At 41.8% G+C, this 25,137-nt stretch overlaps 1 protein-coding gene across 1 annotated transcript in view; it reads left to right on the top strand.

Moving 5' to 3' along the window:
* Nucleotides 1-24,436, top strand: part of Tm9sf2 (transmembrane 9 superfamily member 2) — a 48,697-nt gene extending 24,261 nt beyond the window's left edge. Inside the window, exons 5-17 of the mRNA XM_057786184.1 lie at nucleotides 1,278-1,407; nucleotides 2,827-2,951; nucleotides 4,340-4,451; nucleotides 5,625-5,704; nucleotides 6,583-6,691; nucleotides 9,639-9,771; nucleotides 11,640-11,759; nucleotides 13,854-13,911; nucleotides 15,549-15,708; nucleotides 16,400-16,551; nucleotides 17,570-17,681; nucleotides 20,754-20,925; nucleotides 23,755-24,436. Coding sequence (XP_057642167.1) covers nucleotides 1,278-1,407; nucleotides 2,827-2,951; nucleotides 4,340-4,451; nucleotides 5,625-5,704; nucleotides 6,583-6,691; nucleotides 9,639-9,771; nucleotides 11,640-11,759; nucleotides 13,854-13,911; nucleotides 15,549-15,708; nucleotides 16,400-16,551; nucleotides 17,570-17,681; nucleotides 20,754-20,925; nucleotides 23,755-23,822 — 1,531 coding nt within the window. The 3' untranslated portion in view covers nucleotides 23,823-24,436. The remainder of the gene's footprint in view (nucleotides 1-1,277; nucleotides 1,408-2,826; nucleotides 2,952-4,339; nucleotides 4,452-5,624; nucleotides 5,705-6,582; nucleotides 6,692-9,638; nucleotides 9,772-11,639; nucleotides 11,760-13,853; nucleotides 13,912-15,548; nucleotides 15,709-16,399; nucleotides 16,552-17,569; nucleotides 17,682-20,753; nucleotides 20,926-23,754) is intronic.
* The last annotated feature ends 701 nt before the right edge of the window (nucleotides 24,437-25,137 follow it).

The following is a 25,137-nucleotide window of genomic DNA, read 5'->3' as shown; positions in this document are numbered from 1 at the left end:
TCCTCGCTGTAATTAATTCACTCCTTACTGCCACCAGCACTCTGCTTGTATGTGGTGTTTTCTTTCTTGTCACCTGTATGTACTCACTGGGTATATTTCATGTCTGTCTAAAGCAACTGACTGACTATTTAGTTCCCCACAAAACTCTGAATTATTTATATAGCATTGTTTTATGTTTCTAATATTTTATAATATTACAGTTTTGGGTATAATAATAAACAGTTTAATAGTATAGGTGATTCTAAAATTTGGTACACAGAGTGCTATTAAGTAGCACTTAAATATGACAAGACGTGTTCACTAGGTCATTAACATACACCTTGTATGACAAGACATATAAATATGACAAGACATGTTTAATAGGTCATTAACATACACCCTGGGTGAATATAGAGTCATAATTTTACTTCCTAGTGCACGCATTAATTACAAAATAAAACATGCCCTGGAGTGTAGTCTTATGACTGTGATACAGCTCGTATATTTTGACTAATTTTTTTATTTTGTATCCTGCAGTGTGTTCTAAGAGTAGAGGACCACACGCCTGGGCTATAATGCAGCTTCACAATGCTACAGAACTTCATTATTCTTTTAATGATTTTTCACTATAAAGTTTGAAAGATTTTCTTCTCTTGCTTTATAGCAATGTTTCTTTTACAAATCACTTGGGTTTATAAGTTTTAACAGAAAATACTGTAATTTCCACTTATTTTCTGCGCCCTTTAGTTAAATTTCATCCTGGAGTTGTATTCTTTGTCTTTCTATCAAGTTTCTATAATAAACACCATTTATGTCTGCCTAATAAGGTCCTAAGGAGCCAGATACATTGCTCTGCACCGTGTTCAAGCCTCAGGTGCTCTGCGGAAGGGGAAAGTTTATGCTCGGGCACCTAGGCAATGTCGTTAAGTTCACAGCTGCAACACACTGGCTTATAGGACGCCTTTCCTGTCTGCATTGCAGTTTCAAAGCCTCTGTAAAATCTACGCTTACATAGTGTATCATAGGTTTCATCAAAGCATTTTTTTAATTTGGAATCTTAAGACATTTAAAAGCCGGGATGGTGGTGCAGAGGTGGAGGCAGGATCCCTGAGTTCAAGGCCAGCCTAGTCTACAGAGTGAGTTCCACGACAGCCAGGGCTACTATGTAGATAAAGACCAAACCAAAATAAAGACATTTAAAAATGTTTACATTTTATAAAACGATGACGTTGATCTAAGAAGTGCTGAGTTGTGTTTACTAGGCTCTCTCCTAACTTGACTTTTGCTTCCGTGCACAGGATTGTGGATAATATGCCTGTAACGTGGTGTTACGATGTTGAAGATGGTCAGAGGTTCTGTAATCCTGGATTTCCTATCGGGTGTTACATTACAGATAAAGGCCACGCAAAAGATGCCTGTGTTATTAGTGTAAGTCTGTGGTAAACTTTGCACTGCTTTTTAGAAGGAGAATTTGATTTTTAAACAGTATTGCTGCAGGCATAGAATTAATACAGTTAGATGTTCTTGCGTACATTACTTGCATCTTAAATTTAAGGTGGATTAAAACTGCAAATTTATCTCTAGAATTAAAGTAATGCAGATTCAGTTCAATATTTACAGTCTCTTATAATAAGTTCTGTGTTAAGGTTTAAGTCTTTATTCTAACTCAGTTAAAAATTGCATTCTGTGGCTGGAGGAATGGTAATGCTTTTGCAGAGGACCTGAGTTTGAGCCTTTGCACCCATTCAGGTGCTCACAACAGCCTAGCACTCTAGTTCTGGTAGACCTCTTCTAGCCTGCAAGAGCACTGGCTCTCAAGACACACATGACGCGTAAATACTCAGATCTGCCTGCCTCTGCCTCCTGAGTACTGGGATTAAAGGCCTGCACCACTATGCTCCCACTAAAAAATAAATCTTTAAAAGAAATTTTAATTTAAAAAAGAAGTTAGATTGAGGGCCAGTGAGGTGGCTCAATAGGTAAAGGTGCATGATGACCTGAGTTGTTTCGGGGTCCACGTGGACGAAGGAGATGACTGACTGCAACCTCGCCACACGCCCACTCGTAGACAGTACATGTAGTCGGAACTTTTGTAGTTATTAAGGAAAAGCAAGAAGAAGACTGCCAGCAACAGGAGGGGCTCTGAGGAGGAACGTGCGGTGCGTGAGTCATGCATCAAATCATGTAGATTCTGGAGTGTCAGAAGGCTTCTCTATAAGTTCAGAAGTTACATTGCAGAAGCTTGAGAATACACTTTTTGTAAGACCTGTTTGTCTTTGAAGCCCTACTTTTATGATGAAAATGGAGTACTAAGAACAGAGATATTGATACGAAATTGTTATTAAGATCAGTATGTAATAGTTGCTAATTCTGTATTGCTTTGTTACTGCTAATATTGGATATATAAGGTTTTTGTGTACTCAGACAACTTAATGGATATGATCTGATAAGTTAGCCTGAATCTCACTCTATTGATTAATCCTCTTGTGAGGTTGAGCAGAGGCACTTTAGTGGAGAGGAGGTGCTATTAAAATATGGGTGATTCTGCATGTTCATGTTATTATTTCTTCTTAACATTGTATTGTAAGTGAAAAGCTAGAAAATATTAGTTACGTAGTTTAAGCAGATATTTATTAGTTTTATGTAAAATTAAGACCTTAGAAAGCATCATTTACCTTCTACACTTCATTTTGGCTTATAAGGACTTCAAACTTAAAACCTTAGCATTGTACTAGGGCAAGTTTACATTGTACCTGAAGGTATCTGTTGATGTAGTCGTCTGTGAAGTGCTGTGCTTGGTTCTCCCATAGGCAGTGTTCTCCTTTAACTCTAAGTTCTATTCCACAGTCAGAATTCCATGAGAGAGATACTTTCTACATCTTCAATCATGTTGACATCAAAATACATTATCATGTTGTTGAAACGGGGTCCATGGGAGCAAGATTAGTAGCTGCTAAACTTGAACCAAAAAGGTAAATATACAACTAGGTTTAAAAAAAAAAAAAAAACAAAAGAAACATTGCAACCATGTGTGGTGGCCCGCACTTATAATCCTAGCACTTTGGGAGGCTAAGGGAGGTGAGTTCAGAGTGAGATACATACCTCAACAACTCTCCTAAACCAGTAACAGATATCAGTGAAACTTAGATCTAAATAAATATTTTGAGACCAAGCACTTATTCCTTAATCATTATTCTGACATTTGCGGATTAATTACAGTGAGCACTCCTTCAGTATTCTGTTTCTGAGATGTTTATAAACTGTACAGAGAAACAGTAATTTTTATTTCTCTGTAATGGGGAGCTGGTCAAATGGAGATGCCTTTCTTGTACATTTTGTTTTGTTTTTCCTCCAGGAATCTTCACACCTTTTTGGTTGTTGTAGTAGGCACTGAGTGGTTGGCACAATGTCCCCTTTGTAGTGGAAAGAGCATCTCTTGGGTGACAGCTTTCCTGCTCTCGGGCCCATGTGACGGTTGGAACCATCGTTTTAAAGTCTCCATGGCAGCTTTTGCAAGGGAGTTTTTTAAGGTTGTTCGGGTGGCAGCTTAAAAGTACCTGGTTTGATCCAGGCATGGTGGTGCGCACCTTTAATCCCAGTACCTGTGAGGCAGAGGCAGGCAGATCTCTGAGTTTGAGGCCAGCCTGGTCTACAGAGTGAGTTCCATGACAGCCAGGGCTGCACAGAGAAACCTTGTCTCAAGAAAAAGAAAAGTACTTGTTTTGGCTGTGGGTTGTGTTTTCCATGACTTTGCTTGCACTGAAACGGCCATGCTTTGACATACTAGTGTAAAGCAGTGTGTGGCACACTGAAACGGCTGCTTGTTTACACTCCCCTGAGATTGTGTGACCCGGTGCAGTGACTTGTGCTTGCGGTCCCAGCACAGGGGTGAAGCAGGGGGGTCGTATAGTCCAGACATCAAAACCAGCATGAGCAGCACGGCCAGGCCCATCTTCAAAGGGGAGTAGGGCTTCAGTGTTCTTTTACGTGGAGTTGTTCAGACTTTTGCTTATGATTGAACATGTAACCAGGCCCATCATTTCCATGCTGTGAAGTGTGACGTGAGGACCAGTGAGGTGGCTAGGTTCTAAAAGTGTTTTCCAAGGATGACCTGAGTTCAAGCCCTTGGATTCAGTGGAAGGAGAGGCCTGACTACAAAAGTGTCCCACAACTTCAAAACACACACATGCGCACACAGAGAGAGTCAAATTTGAGACAAGTTTTGTAGTGTGGCATGAATAATGTCATCTTTAATGGTCAACCGCATTATGAAATACAGAGAAAACTTATGACCTGTATTTTACCTCATTTTCTAAAATGAACTTTTATCATTATCTTGCCAAAATGTTTCTTCCCACAGCTTCAAACACACCCACATAGATAAACCAGACTGCTCCGGCCCCCCCATGGACATCAGTAACAAGGCTTCTGGGGAGATCAGAATTGCCTACACTTACTCCATTAGTTTTGAGGTGAGTTTGCTTTCAATCTTTATGTGCCACTTAACCTAATTAAAAATACTAATGGTCAGATAGATAAGCTTTTAATGAGCTGCATTTTAGAATAGCCTGTCAGTGCACCAAACAACATAATTATTCCTAAAACTAAATCTTAGTTTAAATGAAACGGTAGAGGAAATCAAAGAAGCGTGCTTTGTGTGTGTTACAGCCAAGAGATGCGTGTAAGATGTGCTGTGGGAAACAGGTAGAAGGTGATAGGAAGTGTCTGGCGTGTCAGGAGCTGTGGGAACCTCCATCCTCTTCATGTGGGCATAAGGGCACCAACTGAAATGGACAGTGACGTGGGGCGGGTTTCTAAGGAAAGAGGAGGTGGGAAGTATTCCACCTCTGCGCTTAAATTTTTGTCTTCACTAGCTAATGTAGTCATGATGTTTAATGTCCCCATGTACAGTATTTAGTTTTCAAGGCCAGTCTGTGTTTTTGGGTAAAACCCTAGTATGAGTGGCATGTACCAGATGTTGAGTGTGCCTGGTTATAAACGCGGTCTTATTAGTCAGCCCATGGTACAGTGTAAGAAGAACTCAATCTGTTGTGTTATTTTCTCAAACTAAATATAACTCCACACTTTGGTATTAAAAATTCACTTGTACGGGAGCTAGAGGGATGGTCAGTGGTTAGGAGCACTGACTGCTCTTCCAGAGGTCCTGAGTTCAATTCCCAGCAACCACATGGTGGCTCACAACCACCTATAATGAGATCTGGTGCCCTCTTCTGGCCTACAGGCAGGATATCGTATAAATAAATAAATAAATAAATAAATAAATAAATAAATCTTAAAAAAAATTTTAAAAATCCACTTGTACTAGCTATGATTTAGAACTGGACTTTTAAAAACACAGACATATAGGTATTGCTGGAATTCTTGCCAGTCTTCTTGGGTTTGTTGTTTGTGTGTTTTAATTTATTGCTTGGTTTCATTCTATTTGCACTAGATTTGAATAAATCTAAAACTACGGCGTTCTCACTAGTAATTCAGGTACTGTTAACACTGCAGGTGTTGACTGACTAGGAGAGTGAACTTCTTAATATTCCTTGTCGGGCAGCGCTCAGGGTGTCTTTCTTCCCCTAGTGAACTTCTTAGTATTCCTTGTCGGGCAGTGCTCAGGGTGTCTTTCTTCCCTCCAGGAAAAGAAAGAGATCAGATGGGCATCGAGATGGGACTATATTTTGGAGTCCATGCCTCACACCCACATTCAGTGGTTTAGGTAAGAGTGCGATCAATCTGCCTTTCTCTCGGGTCATCCCTTGTCCCTCTCTTGCCCAGGTCAGTGTGGTCAGGAATGTAACCCAGTGCTCCAGCCTTCCTAACGCTGCAGTACTTTAGTACACTTCCTCAACCATGAAATTATTTTTATGCGAAACGGCAGAGGCTGTGGATTTGTAGTTGAGTAGTAAAGTGCTTGTGTAGGGTGGCTCAGGAATCAGTCTGCAGCAACAGTCACTAGTGTTTAGTCACTTAGAAGACTGAGGCAGGAGGATTACAGAGTTGCCGTCAAGCTGGGTAATGAGCAAAGCTGAGGTGGGGTTAAGAGAGAGGGGACAGGGAGGGAGGGAGGGAGGGAGGGAGGGAGGGAGGGAGGGAGGGAGGGAGGGAGGGAGGGAGGGAGAATGATGGAGGATATATGAAAATATGTCCTTGAAAGAACACACCTTGAGTTTGTTGGATTTTAAGAAATTTTGGGTCAGGCGGTGGTGGCACACACTTTTAATCCCAGCACTAGGGAGGCAGAGACAGGTGGATCTTTGTGAGTTCAAGGCCATCCTGGGCTACAAAGCGATTCCAGTATAAGCCAAAGCAACACAGAGAAGCCCTATGGGGGTGATGGTGGTATTTGATTGAAGTGGGGGTTTTTTGTTGGTGGTATTTTTGGTTTTTCAAGATGATCTTTTTCTTTGTAGCCCTAGATATCCTAGACCTCTTTCTATAGACTAGACTGGCCTCGAGCTCAGAGATTTGCCTGCTTCTGCCTCTCAAGTGCAGGGATTAAAATTGAGCACGGGCCACCACCCTGATTGAGGTGATTTAATGTCCACTGTTCTGTGCCTAAGCTGCAGTTCTGTCCTGATGTGCTTGTCCCCACAGCATAATGAATTCCTTGGTTATTGTCCTCTTCTTGTCTGGGATGGTAGCTATGATTATGTTACGCACGCTGCATAAAGATATTGCCAGATATAACCAGATGGACTCTACGGTAAGTGGAAACGTTTCATTTAGTCTTTAGATACCACAGAGGCTTCAGATATGGAAACCTTCCGTTGCAGAACATGAATTATATGAAAAACTAATAGCTAAAATTTTTCCAAGACAGAAAACAGAAAATTCATAGATTAAAGTATTCCCCAAACATATAAATGAAATGAATTCTGTACATATTTGAACTGAGAGATGAACTGAGAGACACTTTTGTCAACAAACAAAAATACTTGGCCACAAACAGATCTACACAGAAGCAATTTTTGTAGCGGTGACTTAGCAGACTGTAAGTAAATGGAAACAGTTCACAGAGAGATGAGCAGAGTTGACAAGGAAACACCTTCTGTTTGGACCGAGGGCTTAAAGGACATGAACATGGACAAACAGAGTGTTTGATAAATGGTGTTAGGATAAAGTTGGTATTGTCTGAAAAGGAAAGAAGTACGACATAATAAATAAAGGTCTTAACAAAACATTGGAGATGACTTGGTGTGGTGAACCGAGTTCATCCTTAGAACCACAGCAGGAGAGAGCCACTCCTGAAGGTTGTCCTCTGGTCTCCACATGCACGTACGCATACGCACATGCACGCATAATAATAATAATAATAAATGATTAATAAGAAAATCATTCACAATCAGGAACATGCATATTGCGGTGTTGGTTCACTTGGCTCAGCCTGTGTTGGACGATTGAGAGAACACACACACACACACACACACACACACACACACACGATGACCAGTCATAATGCAGAGCGGTGTACCCTGTGGCAGGAAAATCCACACAATAGAATACTAAATACTTACTAACAACAGTGAGCAAGCTCTGAATATAGGTTGAACAAAAGCTTCAAAATAATCATAGAATTAAAGTTGCAGGGCGTGTGTGCACACACAATCCATTTTATAGTAAATTCTTTCTGTAAGGTAATAAAAACCTAATCACAATAGGTTTTTTTTTTTTTTCTCAGTACAAGAAGCCCCTGTACTTTGGGCAAAATTTAGCTGTTCTTTGTTGTTGCTTTGGAGCTTTTGTCTATTGCCGCTTTGTTTGTTTATTTTTGAGACGGGGTCTGTGCCACCACACACTTAGTTATATTTTTTTGTTTTGTTTTAGTTTTAATTTCAGGTTTTTAAAATTTATTTATTTTATGTGCATTGCTATTTTGCCATGGGTGTTGGGTCCCTTGGAACTGGAGTTAGAGACAGCTGTGAGCTGCCATGTGGATGCTGGGAATTGAACCTGGGTCCTCTGGAGGAGCAGTCATTGCTCTTAACCACTGAGCCATCTCTCCAGTCCGCACTTAGTCTTGACAGTATCTATTCAATAAATAGTGAACTGAAGCAGTCCTTTATTTAACACTAACTCAGCTGAAAAGAGGAGCGTGTATTCTCAGTCTGTTGTGTGTTAAACAAACATTCACAGAGCAGAGACCAGCAAACCGACCTCTGTCAGCTCGTGTTCACACAACTGATCTGTAGATCCTAACCTCCTCCCCTCCATCCTCTAGTTTTATTAAACGGATCCCAGGTAAAATTTTATTTACTCTAAGAGATCATGTATGTTTTAATAATACTTCAACTTTGCAGTTTTAATAATACTTCAACTTTGCAGTCTTTGTAATGTCTTGGAAGTATTAATACCAAAATGCATGTAAAGTGTTTTGTACAAAACAGGACATACCTTGGTCATAACTGTTACCTTGAACTGGAATCATACCTACATATATATAGAAGGAAACTGTACTTTAGTTTCCCGGCTTCCAGACCCGAATAATCATACAGAGACTATATTAATTATGATACTGTTTGACCTGTTAGCTCAGGCTTCTTATTAACTAACTTTTGCATCTTAAATTAACCTATTTCTATTAATCTATGTATCAGCAGAAGGTTGTGGCCTACCCATAAGGTTTCAGCATCTGTTTTCTAAGCCAGCTACATGGTGTCTCTCTGACTCGGCCTGTTCTCTCTCTACATATAACTTTAATATATTTTAAATTTCAACTGATTTATATTTATGTAAAAACAAATTTGATGTATTAGCAGTAGCACTGTCTACTGCTTAGAAGAATAAGGGCCTTAAAGGGGATTCAGATGGACCTGGGGGACTGTCAGGAGGAACTGCCAGCAGAGGCTCATTCTCAAGGACGCAGAAGCTGTGCAGTGAAGAAAGCAGTGGAGAAGCTGCTGAAGAATTTGAGACACAGTGATGATGCTGTGTGTATTTGTTATCTGGAGAATTGTTTGAGGCAGGGTGAGATTGGAAATGCAGAGACCCGTGCAGAGGAAGGTGGGACAGATACATCCAGGGGTATTTTAAGTGCTGGGTGGAGCAGACTGACTATCTCACACTAGAGAATACGGACGCCAGATAGGGCCAGTGGGTGACCCCAGGTTTCTGGTCCAGCCACTTGTGTGGTTAGAAGGGTCCCTCTGGCCGTATTGAAGGTCTGTGGACGTGTGATGATGCTGAAGCGTGATGGGAGGAGACTCGGGTTTGGAGGCTGAGCAGTTGGAAGGTGGCGTTTTCGTCTGGAGGGGACTTGGGAGGACGAGAATTTTGTAGTTGTGTTCATCATGTCTGGTCAGGTAGAGCTGTTGATTCAGTACGTACGTGTAATGCAGGTGCAGTGGGGCTGGCAGTGCAAACATAGTCTCCACAGTTAGATAGGAGTCACGTTGTCTGTGTAAAGTCTCTCCATCCACAGTCTCTTTTTCTTGACAGTGTTGAAGATCTCAGAGGGCTTGGGGATGGTAGGCATTTCCTGATGACTTCAGTACATAATTCTAGAAAGCTGTTTAAAACCCCATGCTCACGTTCTAGTCTTCATAACTGAAGTAATTAACATAAGTTTGAAAAACGTATAGCAGCATATTCAATGGAAAACAAACAAAAATGCTACCATGTGACATGCTGAACTGAGTTCTCTGTTTTTGTAGGAGGATGCCCAGGAAGAATTTGGCTGGAAACTAGTTCATGGTGATATATTCCGGCCTCCAAGAAAGGGGATGCTGTTGTCGGTCTTTCTAGGATCCGGGACACAGATTTTAATTATGACTTTTGTAACTCTGTGTAAGTTTTACATGACGATTAAAAAGAAAATTCTTTGTCTTAATAGTATTTAGAAGTAAGTTTTCCTATGTAAAGTAGCTGTGCTAAGAGCCCTTTTGACTTTCAAACTCTGTGCTTTGGCTCTGAGCACCACAGAGGCTGATGGGTACCTTCCTCCAACCCGGCTACTGATGTGCAGGCCCTGAGAGACCCACCTGGAGCCAGCGCCACTCAATTTGGCTGTTTTATCCAACTCCAAAGGAAGGAACAGTCAGCTAAGAGCCCGTGGATCTCTGATATGAGGGTAGAAAATAGAAGGAGCTGGGGGTGAGAAAGGAAGTTTCTGTAGTGTTTCCTCATGGGGAAGTTTAGGAAGTGAGACTTCCTTTCTGATAGTGTTTCATAATACAGGGTCTCCTCGAGCCCCCTGGGGATCTTGAGAAACTTTATTGCAGAAAGTTTTATCACTGAAATAGATCTCCTTCAGGAGGACTGGTGAGATTCAGGGTCACTCTGGGACTGCTCCCTGGGGTTGCATTAGTTCCGGTTCCTTTCCCTGTTCTTTTCTGCCAGGGAGACTGTCTATGAGTAGACTTTTCCGCATTGTCTATATTTTTAGCGGTGGGTTTACTTGTTGAGTCCAGCGACTGTGAAAAGTTACAAATACTGTTACTGAAATAATCCAGGGGGGCAGGCCTTCAGTCACAGCTGGAGGCAGAGGCAGGCAGATATCTGTGAGTTTGAGTCTGGCCTGTGCTACAAACCGAGTTCCAGTATAACCAGGGTTTCACAGAGAGCCCATCTCAAAAACAAACAAAAAGTCCACAGGTGACAGTTTAAATTTTTTTCTAGGGAACATATGATCTTGTTTGGTAACCCGTCAGATATATAATGGTATTTAAATTTTTTCTAGGGAACATATGATCTTGTTTGGTAACAGGTCAGATATATAATGGTATTTAAATTTTTTCTAGGGAACATATGATCTTGTTTGGTAACAGGTCAGATATATAATGGTATTTAAATTTTTTCTAGGGAACATATGATCTTGTTTGGTTACAGATCAAATATATAATGGTATAATTTAGTCTTGTTTAAACTTACTTTTTTAAGACAGGGTGTTACTTTGTATTCTGATCTGGCTTGGAACCTCACTATGTAGAGCGTGCTGGCTCAGATTTGTAGTAGCACCTGTTCCTGCTCCCTAGTACTGGGATACAACAGTGTGAGCCATCATGAACAGTAGTGATTTCTGTTAGTAAAATTACTGCATTTTGTTGTTTTGTGTGTGTGTTTGTTTGTTTTGTTTTGAGATCCACCTGCCTCTGCCTCCAGAGGGCTGGGATTAAAGGTGTGTACCACCACTGCCTGGCTGCATATTTTTATAGTGGGAATAACTGTCATTTCTAAATGCCTGTCTTCTGAGTAAGTTTGAAAGCCACAATTCACACCTCTAGGCTTTACGCTCAGGTTGCTAGGCTTATTCTGTGCACTAAGTCATCCTTGCTATTGTTACTTTAATGTAGTAACAACTAGGGAGATGATGGCTTTGACAGATAGGGCTAGGACTTATAAGAGTGTTAGACGTCTTAGAATTAGTATTCTCCAGGTAGGAGGCTTACTAAGAGAACCAAGATGGACTCAACCCAGAAATGGCGCTTGAGGACAGAGTTCTGCTTTAGGATTTTATCAGGATCCATCAGACTCCCCAGTGGAGCTGGCTTCATGTGGGATCATGTGCGTGCAGTGTGTTACCATTGCTAGCTGCATAAGGCTGTGTCTATTTTTCATGAGGTTATATTTGTTTTCTTGTGTAAAAAGAGTTCTGTCATTTCACAGCATAAGAAGCAGAGTAATAACGTTTTCAACTTTTAATGGTTGCTTCTTAGTTTTTGCCTGTCTGGGATTCTTGTCCCCTGCCAATCGAGGAGCCCTGATGACGTGTGCTGTGGTGTTGTGGGTGTTGCTGGGCACACCTGCTGGCTATGTGGCTGCCAGATTCTACAAGTGTGAGTAGAGGCCATAGTGGCTGCTACTGATTCTCCACCACTGTGGTTCTGAAGGGGGGGTTGGGGGAGGGAGGAGGCGTGCTCAGGGCGGTGGATTGGCACTGCCTGGACAAGTATACTGCAGTTTAGTCTGACACCAATGGGCTAGCGGGCAGCAGATAGGCAGTCCTGGACAGGTATCCCCATGGTGTCTAGATAAGAGCCTGTAGAGTGGTTTCTTTGCTACATGGACGGCTGTTCCAGAAATACCTCTCAAATGCTTTGACAGTAGCATCAGCCGTTGTGATGCTGCTTCTCGGCTGTCCCTTCACTCTTTTCCTTTAAAGCCTTAGCCTTTTGGATTAAACAAAACAACATACCAATTTAACATTTATAAACTACAGTAAACAAAGATGTCACTTTTGGGGGAGCCCTGAAGGAAGTAAGGTGTGTGTCATTACTTTGTGTCCCTTCTCTTCAGACGTAAAGCAAAGTTCAGAGAACAAAGGGCCAAAGCCACAGGTGTCCTTGGCAGTTTAGGGTTTAGTTTGTCAAGGTCAGAAAATGGCAGTGGGCCCTGCTTAGGATGCTGAAGCCCTGTCTGTACTTCCCTGTCCGTCACCTGAGAGGAAGAGCTTCCCCGGGTGACCATGACGTGGGGGTTGGGCGACCTCAGGCTGAAGTAGAAATACCAGCTAGATTTGATTCCATCAGGCCCTGTTATGTGTGCAGGGGTAGGTGGGGTTCAGGGTTACTTCCCAAGTTCTGTTCTTACTCTTCTTGTACTCTTCACTCAAGGAAATAGGACATGTGAAATACAGTCAGAACCCCGCCTATCATACCAGGCCTGATTTTTGACCATAGAGGTTTTTTTTTTACTTTTTAAAATATTTATTTATTTATTATGTATACAATATTCTTTCTGCGTTATGCCTGAAGGCCAGAAGAGGGCACCAGACCTCATTACAGATGGTTGTGAACCACCATATGGTTGCTGGAAATTGAACTCAGGACCTTTGGAAGAGCAGGCAATGCTCTTAACCTCTGAGCCATCTCTCTAGCACCCATAGAGGTTTTCTGTGAGTTCCTTAACCAGGCTCTACTCTTCTGTACCTCTCTCTCAACCCACAGCTCCCTCGTGGTAATGTCTCTACACCCCTCACACCTCCCTTCTGGGAGGTGATATCACATGGTCCCGGCAGAAGAACGCTGTTTGATAAAAGGACTTTTTCTTTAAATCAGAGTAATATCTTGCTATGTAGTTGCTTCTTCTTTAAAAATGTTTTGAGGCACTAGAGAGGTGGCTCGGTGGTTAAGAGTCTTCGTTGCCAGCATCCACATAGTGGCTCACAAACACCTGCTGCCCCAGGCATGACCCAGGGCACATACAGGCCCGCAGGCAAGGCCTCATACGCATACAGCACAGCTAAAGAGAAGTATTCTGAAGTTTGGAGTTGTGTTTTTACTAAACTCCATAGTAAATTCAGTCTACAGTAACTGAATTCATACCAAATGTTTTTAATTGATATGAATTTAATTTTGTCATTTTCCTTTAAGGTAAGTATTATGTATACTTGCCTATAAAATGTACTAACACTTCTTTGAAATCATAAAGAGAACTCTTCACACCCAGTTTCATGGGAACAGAGAAGAAATGTCACTTTTTACTCTGCACAGCTCATAATTTGATATTTTTAAGTGGAAGAAAAAATTAGGAGCAAAGAAAAGTAGAAACTGCCTTTCTCTCGGTGTCCTGACATCACACAGCTCCCGTGCCCCCACCCACAGAAACCACTGTATTGGAGAGACCTGGATATGACTCCAAAACGGACCACAGCTGAACAAGAATCCTCCTTGTGTGGCTTCCATACCCAGGCATGGTCATTGATGTTGACCTGGGCTGTAAAGGGGTTGTTCGTTTTGTGGCATCAGTAAGACCAGATCTGGGTGGCTTAGCCTCGAATACTGAACTTGCCCAGACACGGTGGGACATTTAATAACAGGCATCATAGCATAGGTGTGGAGGTCTCTTCCTGGTGAGCCACTCATGCTGCCGACAGACATTGGGGTGTGAGCACTTGGCTTCTGTGCTTATGCTTTTATTTTCTTCCTTAGCCTTTGGGGGCGAGAAGTGGAAAACAAATGTTCTCCTGACATCGTTTCTCTGTCCCGGGTGAGTGATGTTTTCCGTGACCCTTGATGATCTCTCTATCCCCCCAACCTTTTCAGTCCCTTAGGTCTCTAAGTTCGGTGACTAAGAAAGCATTTAAGTTTTGAAAACAGATAGCATGAATATGTAGTGAACCTGTGCTAAGTGACATGTATCTTTTATACAAAGATTACTTGTGGATAATAGAAACGCTTGCTTTCTTGTAAGCTTTTGTAGTGTCTGAGGGAGAATAGGCGAGCCAGCACCTCCCTTGACCACGTCTTTCTGTGTCAGTCTACAGCAGTTGCTCTGACACATTGCCATATAGTGTTGATCACAGGGTGGGCTTCTCCCTGAAGGGTGCCCAGACAAGCCAGTGTGTGGTTTTCATCAGATGTATTCTGATAGTTGGTATATTCCATTATAGAGAGTGATGTGTCCCAAAACTTAATAAACACAACAAATCCAACAGCCTTGACTTTGTTGAGAGGTGCTTCTGTTCTCATCTAGTATCCCCCATGACCTGCACATTGCTGCTGGACAGCAATGAAGAGCACACACGGTGGGGGCCAGCAGACAGGGCTGTTTGGCTGGCAGGCCAGGAACAAGCGTGATGATAGCTGGTATCTTCTTAGACCAGCTCTGGAAGCAGACAGTCCCACACGCATGTCTGTGTTCTGGGCCAGTCTGCATTTTTCACACTCGTCATGGTCGCTTGTGACTGTCACCAAGTCAGACATCTGCTGCTTTCCTGTGTCCTAGGAGTGCACCCAGCTCTTCCTGATACTGCGTATTCTTTTTAGAAGACTGGGTCTTGCTAGGCGATGGTGCACATCTTTAATCTCAGCCCTTAGGAGGCAGAGGCAGGCTGATCTCTGAGTTCAACGCCAGCCTGGTCTACACAAAGAAACCCTGTCTCAAAAAAAACTAAGCGGGTGGGGAGAGACATGCTCTTTCTGGACCACTGCCCAGAGCTCCTTTTCTGTGTTCCGTCCCCGGTGTGGAAAAATACTGTAAAGTGTGTATTTTATGATTAACAGCCTTGTTCTAAAAAATACACTTGGAAGTTTTGAGCAGTGACAGTACCATAGGCAGTGCTGTCTGTCCGAGGATCAGTTATTGCTAATTGAGAACTGGGCTCAGAAAGCCTTGGTGGAAGTATAACGGCGCACGCTTATGTTTACATTCAGTAAAAGCACAAGGGGAAGCATGGTGTTTAGTGAGGAATTGGTGACTGGAGTATAAAATAATGCACAAGTACTTTGCAGAAAACATGTAGTCCAAATGAAAAATGAGCAGGGGGCCTAGCCAGTCAGCGCAGAAGTGACGTTAGGCCCAACCAGCACAGAAGTGATCCCAGGGCCAGCCAGCGCAGGAGTATCGCCCGGGCCAGCCAGCGCAGAAGTGACCCAGGGCCAGCCAGCGCAGAAGTGACGGCATGGCCAGACGCACAGTTCCAATTGTAATGAAATCAGCTGCTGGTTGGAGTTTAAATTGGTCAAAGCTTCTGAAAAAACAATTTTGCGGTTTGTAGTAAAGTTTTAAATTCTTTGAACCCTATGACTCCGAAATTCTGTTTTTAATCTCTATCCTAAGTCACTAATGCTGTAACTTAAATCCCAGGTTACTGTTCCTTCATTCTGTGTCTGACTGTCTTCCAGGATCGTGTTTGCTGACTTCTTCATCATGAACCTGATCCTCTGGGGAGAAGGCTCTTCAGCCGCCATTCCTTTTGGCACCCTGGTTGCCATCTTGGCCCTTTGGTTCTGCATATCTGTGCCTTTGACGTTTATCGGTGCATACTTTGGCTTTAAGAAGAATGTAAGTTTAACTTTGAGAAGAATGTAACTTCAGTGGTTTTAGCTGAGGAAACTTCTGTCTTAAAAGATACCATGAAAATGTCACAGGATGTAAACTCACCCTTAAGATCGAGGCTTCACAAGTTCATGAAATAATGGTGTTGGAAATGTTGGGTCTTTAAAGACAGGTTCTCTGTAGCAAGCCTGAGTTTTCCATTTCTCCCTCCTAATGCCTAGAGTACAGGCGTGCACCACCACACGTGGGCATAAGGTTTCTTTTGTTTGCAGTAGTTCCCCTTACATTCTTAAATCACTGAATGGGGGGGGGCGGGTTGTAATAAGGTTATTTTATTTTAGCCCACTTACCAATATAAAAAAAATAATGAAATTTTAGACTGATTTCTTTCAGTAAGTACATAATTAAAATGAAAATCCAGGGTTTGCTTTACTAATGCCATATTGTCTTCTGTTATTTCTTACTTTGAGTAAAGCCATTGGTCAGTAGATAACCACTATAAAGAGCTTTGGCCTGTTCAGAAGTCAGACCTTATACCTGGCAATGTCTAATTCAATGCTTCTAATTACATACTTCCATTTGATGACTTAAATGGACTCAAGTAGTATTAATATGGAAACTAAGAAGAAAGAAAGAAAAGATTGTGCAGAGAGTATTTTAATAGCTACTTAATTATAAACCTTTTTTCCTCCTGAAGGCCATTGAACACCCAGTTCGAACCAATCAGATTCCTCGTCAGATTCCTGAACAGTCATTCTACACCAAGCCCTTGCCTGGTATCATCATGGGGGGGATTCTGCCCTTCGGCTGCATCTTTATACAGCTCTTCTTCATTCTGAATAGCATTTGGTAAGCTGAGGACAAAGTCCCCTCCTCGTCGCCATTGCTGTGAGGACTACTGTGTTGTTACAGATGTAAACAGCAGAGGGTAGAGCAGTGATGGCAGCTCACACTGATGTAAGGCTGATTCTGTCAGGATTCTGTCCTCATTTTCCAGAGAAGAAGATGAAGCTTAGGAGGTTGAGTGATTGTATCGGCCGCTCTGTGGCAGAAGCTCAGCCCAGGTCCTTCCGTGTTCTTAAATAATTGTACTGCTCAGAGAGAAGCAGCCGAAGCTCATGGGAAGAGGCTGGGGGTGGAAAGGAGTCTGATTTCCATGACCTGGAATTTATGCATCACCCAGATCCTGCATTCCCTGTTTCTTGTTCCCATGGGAAAGTCTTTTTTGAAGTAGTGCTTCTCTATGTATCCCTGACTGGTCTGGAACTTGCTGTGTAAACCAGGCTGGGCTTGAACTCACAGAGATTGTCTGCCTCTGTCTCCCAGATGGTGAGATTAAAGGTGTGTGCCCCCACGCCATGGAAACTTATTGTCATTGTAAGCCTCTCTATTGCAGTGTGTTTGAGTGGGGGTGGTGTGTTGTGATCACCTTTATCATATGATACATATTGCAAGTGTGCCAAGATCTGAGGTAGTATGAAAGTGGAATAAACTGGAGCTTTGTAAATGGTTAGAATAACTTTCCAAATTCCAAAACCTTATGTGCTAATGTGGTTTGTTTTTTTTTTTCCTAGTTTGACTGTCTTTTCATTATGTTTTTCTCAAACACTTCTGACTCACAAACACAGGCTTGACACATTTTCCTGAATGTGGTTTCAGGGTCTGCCTGAACAGGAGGCTAAAATCTGATGGCATCGCCACCATATCCTTTCTTGTCTCAGCCCTCTCCATCATCAAACCTGTGCAAAATTATCTTGTTTAATTTGTTGAGAAGAAAAGAAAACCTTCCTAGTTCAAAACAGAATAAACAATGTCATTTCTTGTGTCAAAATATTTATATCATGTGTCCTGACATGTTTGATTACAGGTCACATCAGATGTATTACATGTTTGGCTTCCTGTTTCTGGTGTTTATCATTTTGGTTATTACATGTTCTGAAGCAACTATACTTCTTTGCTATTTCCACCTGTGTGCAGAGGTACGTGTTAGCAGTATTCAATGTTAATTTGTAGGCAGTATTATAACTTTGGCATATTTCAACTTGAATATTATTGAGATAATTTTTCTACATACATGTTTATTATCAAAGAAATTGACCTCTCTTCACAAATCAAAAGAAGGCTTCTTTAGGACTGAATCAAGGTCATATTCTTTCTTCATTGTATTTATTTAAAGGTTAGTAGTAGAGATTCTAGATGGTTAATTTCCCAAGAATATTATAGTATACTGAATTTGACTTTTATGACTATCTGACTTAAAAATTAATATTCTTATAGATGTTTCTGGGTTCTAAAAATTGGTAAAAATAAGTAGTTGGGGCCTGGAGAGATGGCTCAGTGGAAAGAGCACTTGCTCTTGTAGAGGACTGGGTTGAGTTCCTGGTACCCATATCAGGTGACTTAAAAACCAACTACCTGTAACTCCAGTTTTAAGGGTGCTATGCCCTCTTCTGACCTCCTCAGACACCTGCACACAGAAGGTGCACACTTAGGCACATCCGTATACATTTATAATAAATATAAATATTTCTAAGCTGGGCAATGGTGGTGCATGCCTTTACTTTCTAGAAGCAGAGCCAGGTGGATCTCTGAGTTCAAAGCCAGCCTGTTCTACAAAGCGAGTTCCAACATAGCCAGAGCTGATACATAGAGAAACGCTGTCTGGAAAAACCATTTTGTTTTTCTTAAAAAGATAAGTAGTTGAGTGACAGTGTTCATTGAAAAGTTTCAATAATTATCTTGTAAGGAGTTATAATTTGTAGCAACACCACAATGATAGCATCTTTGTATCCAGGCCTTTGAACATTGCAAGATGATGTTGTCTACAATTCATGCTCAAGAACCCAGTGTTTGAGTTACTGACAGTCTGCCCCTCGGTTTACTGTTGTGTGAAGGGCTGCAGTTGCAGCTGCTCTTGGCTGTGTGCGCCTCACAGTCACGAGGTTGACATGTGTGTCAGATCATTAGATCCACTCTTTCCGTGTTACTTTCTATACAGATAAAATCGGTTAAACTGAGTTTCTCGTTATGTTTTTATTTATCCATTTAAGTTTAATTCATGTTTTGAAAGTTCAAAGAAATGACTGGCACTTAACATGTTTTGTGCAACTCTCCTCCTGTCTGATTCTAAAATATTTTTATTCTTTCTACACACAGAAACTCCATAAGCATTGACTATTTATCCATTTCCTCTTTCCCCTGGTCTGCTTTCTGTCTCTGAAAGAGAACACTGTGTGACATGTCTTTGTAATCCCAAAGCTCAGAGGTTGAGGCAGGTGGAGCTTTGAGTTCCAGGATAGCCAGGAACTTCTGTCCAGAGAAATCCTGTCCTGCCCCCCTCCCCCCCAAAAAAAAATAAAGACGCAGGCTGTGCGGTGGTGGCTCACACCTTTAATCCCAGCACTTGGGAGGGAGGCAGAGGCCGGAGAGAGGCAGAGGCAGGCAGATCTCTGTGAGTTCAAGGCCAGGCTGGTCACAGAGCTAGTTCCAGGACAGACTCTATAGCTACTGAGAAACCCTGTCTCAAAAAACCAAATAAGCAGAAAAGATTCTGGAGCCAAGATGACTTGAGTCCCTGAAACACAAGTAAAGGTAGGAAAAGAAAACCCAATCCACAGGGTTGTCCTCTGATGTGTCCATGTCCTACGCATGTGCTCTAGGCCCACACACCATGCATGCACAAGAAATACTTTGTAAGGGTTCTGCTCCAGCATACTTTCATACTGTATTCCTCCTGCGACTGAATAATATGCACCTGATGTGTGACATCAGCGTATACATTCATCCACCCGCAGGCCTGTGTTTTCTTTTCCACATTTTGAGTATTGTAAACAATGCTGCTGTAAACACCTACCAAGAGTATTTAAATGTTTTAGTTTTGGGGTGTTTTTTTGGATTGCATTGCCATGTGATGATTCTTTGCTTCAAGTCCTGGAGGCTGCAGTTTGTTTCCAGCAGCCGCATATGGTTTCCAGTTTCCTAATTCTTGTTCAGCTCTACTGTCTGTGCCTCCTGGGCTCTGTGGCACGGTCGTGTAGTGGGGATGCAGGGCTGTCTGAGCCCGGATTTTTAACCTCCTGGTAGGGTCTGCATTGATCCAGATTACTGTGGAGAATATTAGCATCTTACGTTTTAAATTTTCCAGCTTAAAAAGACAAGCATGTATTTAACATTTATTTAAATTTTCTGTCATTTATGTTGTGACATTTTATACTTTTTGGCATATAAATGTTCCAAATCCTTTTTGAAAGGTATTTCTAGTATTTTTGTGTTCTTCCTTTGTCCGTTGTTGGCGTATAAAAACGTATCGGCTGAGTGGAGCTCGGTGACAGAATTAGCCTAGTATGTGCAAGCCTGTGGCCTCAGTTGTTTATGTGTGCTTTTATCCTGATGTTGTTTTCCTTATTTTGTTTGTGGTCGTTTAATTTTTGTTTTTTTTTCCTTTTTGATATCGTCTCACTGTAACTCTTGTGGCCTGGATGGACCAGCAGACGGGCTGGTCTCAGCCTCCTGAATGTAGACTCAGCTCTTAGCATTGTTTCACATGTGCCCAGTTGTAGCAGGGGTTGCAAAGGTTTCTTTTTCTAAAAAAAGATGCTGTGCTGTGCTACAGACATTTTATGTGAAGTGAGAATAGCTGTTTTAGCCGCCTGCCTTGCTGGGGTTGTGTGTGTCATAATGGAGATCAGTGTCAACCAGACTTAATAGGAAATTACTCTTGTGTAGAGTTGACTGAGCTATAATAAAGTGAATATTAATTTTGAACTGTCAAAAGATTTTTGCACATTGCTTTTCCTTCAGAATCATAAACTTTAAAATATAGTCTGATCCTTTGTTATTCATAAGCGGTTGGATATTTTCTCATACATCTTTAAGTAGCTATACAGCAAATAAGAGTGTGGTAGAGAGTACACAGAGTGCAGTCAGCCAGCAGCTGTAACTGAGGCCGAAGTTAGGTTAGGGCTTCCAGTGAACGCTGTTACTTTGTGACTTTAGTAGCCCCGTGTTGTTCAGTATTAGGAAGTGATTGTTCTTTTCTCCCCTCCACCCAGGATTATCACTGGCAGTGGCGCTCCTTCCTCACCAGCGGCTTCACTGCGGTCTATTTCTTAATTTATGCCATACACTACTTCTTCTCGAAACTGCAGATCACCGGGACGGCAAGCACCATCCTCTATTTCGGTTACACTATGATCATGGTGTTGATCTTCTTTCTTTTTACAGGTAAGACATAAACGATGCTTTTAATATGGTTTAGTGGATTTATTTCTCCTTTATGAATGTTTCTGCTACCCACTGACCTGTCCCCAGATCAGCATCGTTTGGCACGCCTGCTCGTAGTTGCAGCTTTGAAAGGTGAAAAGCAAAACTGGAAGCAGGGACACACACGGTGCAGGCTGGGCTTCAATATGTGTCTTGGTGCCATGCAACAGCTTTAGTCCCAGAGCCTGGTTGTGTTTGAATGAGCGGGGCGGCTTGTGCTCTGAGCTGTGTTTGTAGGAAGGGGGTCTGTTTGAGGCTAGCGGGGGGGGGGGGGGGTTGCTTTACTTAAAGCCCATCTGTTTGTACAGCGTATTAGTGAAGTAGATGTGCTTGTTTGTCTAACGTGCTATAATTCAAACATATACTCACACAATATGTTGAGAAATATTGGTAAAAAAGCATCAAAAGCCTTTGTTTTCCATAATGAAAGAATCACATTTGTGTAAGAACAGGAAATTGTTGCATATGTTAGAGATGCAGCAGCTGATAATGAGCTGTAGCTGGTGTTCCAGGCTGTGCTCATTGGTGCTGTACGGCACGATGGCGCATGCGTGCGATACCGTGAGCGTGCTGTGCTTGCGGCTGTAGTGCAGGGTGCTACAGCACAACAGCTCAGTTTCGTTATGTATTTGGTCTTGAATTAATTTTTGTTCATTATACATTTGGAAACCTTTTACTGTTAGCAGATTTTTCCTAGCCTGCACTGAATTGCATAGTCACACAGCGCAGTGATTCTGAGCCTTACTAACGCTGCAACCCCTTAATGCAGTTTCCTGTGCTGTGCTGACCCCAACCAGGGGGTTACTTTGTTGCTACTTCATAGCTCTAATTTTGCTACTGTTAGGAGTCATAATGTAAATATCTGATGTGTGACCCCCAAAGGGGTTGAAAACCACTGCCATATAGCCACAGCACACAGTTTAAGGAGCTTTTGTTGTGGCTGGTGAGATGGCTCAGGGGATAGAAGCACTTGCCACTCAAGCCTGAGTGGTCCTCAGAACCAGTGGTGGAAGGAGAAAAGTATTCCCAAAAGTTGGCTTCTGGTCTCCACACCAAACCCAGACAATATACAGTCATAATAAAATAACTTGAAAAACTTTGATTTAAAAGACTATCACAGGAAATAGATTTTGATTTAGCCAGACTTCCAACAAGATTCCTTTGAGCTTTATTTTTGTTATGCTGAAAGAATGTGTCCATGTAGCTCAAATTCTTCAGGTTTTAGACTGATGAAGGCACGTGTTGTTATGTAACAGTGAGATTGATGCAGGTGTCTCCTGTGGTCAGGAAGGAGATTTGGAGTGGGATGGTGGTGCAGACCTGTACTACTGTCTACTCAAGAGTCCAAGACCCAACTGGATGACTTAGTGAGACCCTGTGTCAGAGAGAAAAGGGTGTGTGTGTGTGTGTGTGTGTGTGTGTAGCTGAGGATATGACTGAGTGATCGAGTGCGTGCCCACTCTCTGAGAGGCTGTGTTCAACCCCACTTCCAACAACAACAAAAAGCACAGTTACCTTTAACCGTGCCCAGCATGCAGTGTGTGAGCTGAGTGCTGTGCAGAGCCCTCTGCCTGTCTGCTGCTGGGACGTCTTTGTTCTTACCCTACTGACGTCACTTGCATATGGTGCAGAAGCTCTAGATTATCTCACTGCAGCTCACTGACTGCTGGTAATTCCTAGACTATCGACTGCTGGTAATTCCTAGATTATCTCACTGCAGCTCACTGACTGCTGTTAATTCCTAGCAGCTAGACTTAGAAAACATCCCATCACCGGGTGGTGGGGGTCATACGCTTTGTATCCCAGAACTCGGGAGGCAGAAGCAGGTGGAGCTCTGTAAGTTTGAGGCCAACCTGGTCTACAGAGTGAGTTCCAGGACAGCCAGACAAACCTTGTCTCGGGGGGAAAAATCCTATCTTATTATCCTGTGACTCTGGTAAAAATGGTAGCAGTTTCTGTTAGTGATAAAAATATTCTTAAATGGAAATCATGGTATGATATGCTTTTCGCTTTTTAATTCATTGATATATATAGAAAGGAAAATAGCGGGACTGGAGAGATGGCTCAGTGGTTAAGAGCATTGCCTACTCTTCCAAAGGTCCTGAGTTCAATTCCCAGCAACCACATGGTGGCTCACAACCATCTGTAATGAGGTCTGGCGCCCTCTTCTGGCCTGCAGGAACACACGCAGACAGAATATTGTATAATAAATAAATATTTTTAAAAAAAAAAGAAAAAAGAAAAAAAAAAGAAAGGAAAATAGCTGGGCTTCTGGTAGTGGTGCATGCCTTAATCACAGCACTCAGGAGGCAGAGGCAGACAGATCTCTTAATTCAAGGACCACCAGAGCTACACAGAACCTCGTTTCCCACCTCTACCTCCCCAAAAAAGGAATAATGTATGTTATGGAAAACTTAGATAATTTTACAGTATAAGAAATTCTAGGGGCTGGAGAGATGGCTCGGTGGTTGGGAGCGTTGCCTGCTCTTCCGGGGGTCCTGAGTTCAATTCCTGGCCTGCGGACGTGCACGCAGACAGAATATTGTGTACATAATAAATAAATATTAAAAAAAAAAAGGAAAAGAAATTCTACATGTTTTTGTAAGGAATTTAAGTGATTTCATGTTCCTCAGAAGGAAAGCTCATGGAGCTGTGTTCTGTTCTTGGCCATCAAAACTGGAAAGTTTTGCTCTTTTTAGAGGGCCCAGTCTCCTTACATACGCTTTTTTGGTCTAAACTAATGAACTTCTTTTGAAAGGGACTTAATTTTGTTTTGTTTTTCTTTTCTAGGAACAATTGGCTTCTTTGCATGCTTTTGGTTTGTCACCAAAATATACAGTGTGGTGAAAGTTGACTGAAGAAGCCCAGTGTGTCCAGTTCAAACAGAAATAAACTAAGTTTTCATCAGCAGAGACCTGTTTTGTGACTACCTTGAGTTCTCTCAGACTTGTTGGCCTAGTAATCCTTCAGACACAGCACTGCTAAGTCCACCTCTCCCCGTGCACCTGTGCCCACATGATGTACTCAACACTAAAGCATTCGTATTGTGATTGGGTTAGGTCTGTATCAGTTGTTCTCAATGAGGAGCAGATTTAAATATTATGTGCATTTGTAAATATGATAGCTATAAACTTTTCGATACTTCTAATGGCAGATTAGAGGAGGCCATAATACTGATGAGACTGGACAGTTTGCTGTTGTAAATAGGATTTTCTAGGCTCGGTAGGTGGAAAGAATTATTTTTCTTTGAAGGAAATAACTTTTTATCATGGTAATTTTGAAGGATGATTCCTATGACATGTTCATTGGGGGGAATGTGGCTTTTAAAAATCTTGTATTGGTTGTAATTGTCGTATCTTCTTACTCTTCTGTGTTGACTTCATTATTCCCATGGTATTGGCCTTTTAAACTATGTGCCTCTGAGTCTTTGAATTTATAAATTTGTTATCTTAATAAATATTGTAAAAATGTCTTCATTGCGTTATTCCCTATTGCATATTTAAGAAGATTCTGTGACCATGAATCTCTTGACCACAGGTGTTTGAGGTGATTTACATAGATATTGTATCTGGTGGTGTTGAATTCTATTAATATAATACTTTTCAGTTTCCACCTAAGTGAAATTTTAGCTTTTTGGGTTTTGTCAGATCTGAATTTCCACTCTAAAAGAATGATACAAATTATAGTCATGCCAGATCAACAACACATTTAGTACCATATAATGCGGGCCTTATATTGTTACTATTAATAATTTATATTCTTGACCTAGGTCCAAAGTGTGATTTTTTTTTTAAGTCATCAGGTGTAATGGCACACCTCCATAATGTCTGTAGTGTGGAGGTGAAGGGTGATGTTGGAGGCCAGCCTGGGCTTCCTTGCACACAGTGTGGGTTAGGCTCTGTGTTCTGCACATTTGCAGTAGTTAGGACACCTTTGTCCCCATGATCGCAGTGGTTTAATTTAAATTTCACAAATAATTCTTGTCCTATGATTAGGAAATCACTAATACTTTCTTAGATACATCTGGCAAGTGTGAATCTGTTTATATAGAAATCTGAAGTGGTTTCAAAGATATGAATCTGTGTCTGTAAATGCCTTCTGTATTGAGGGCTTCATTGCTGGCTGCTTATGAGAACACATCAGACACCAGCTTTAAACCTAAACAAAGGTTCC

Source organism: Chionomys nivalis, chromosome 12 (assembly GCF_950005125.1).
Source record: "Chionomys nivalis chromosome 12, mChiNiv1.1, whole genome shotgun sequence".
NCBI lineage: Eukaryota > Metazoa > Chordata > Mammalia > Rodentia > Cricetidae > Chionomys > Chionomys nivalis.
The sequence above is the reverse complement of the archived record's forward strand: the minus strand, read 5'-3'. Positions and strand labels throughout refer to the sequence as shown.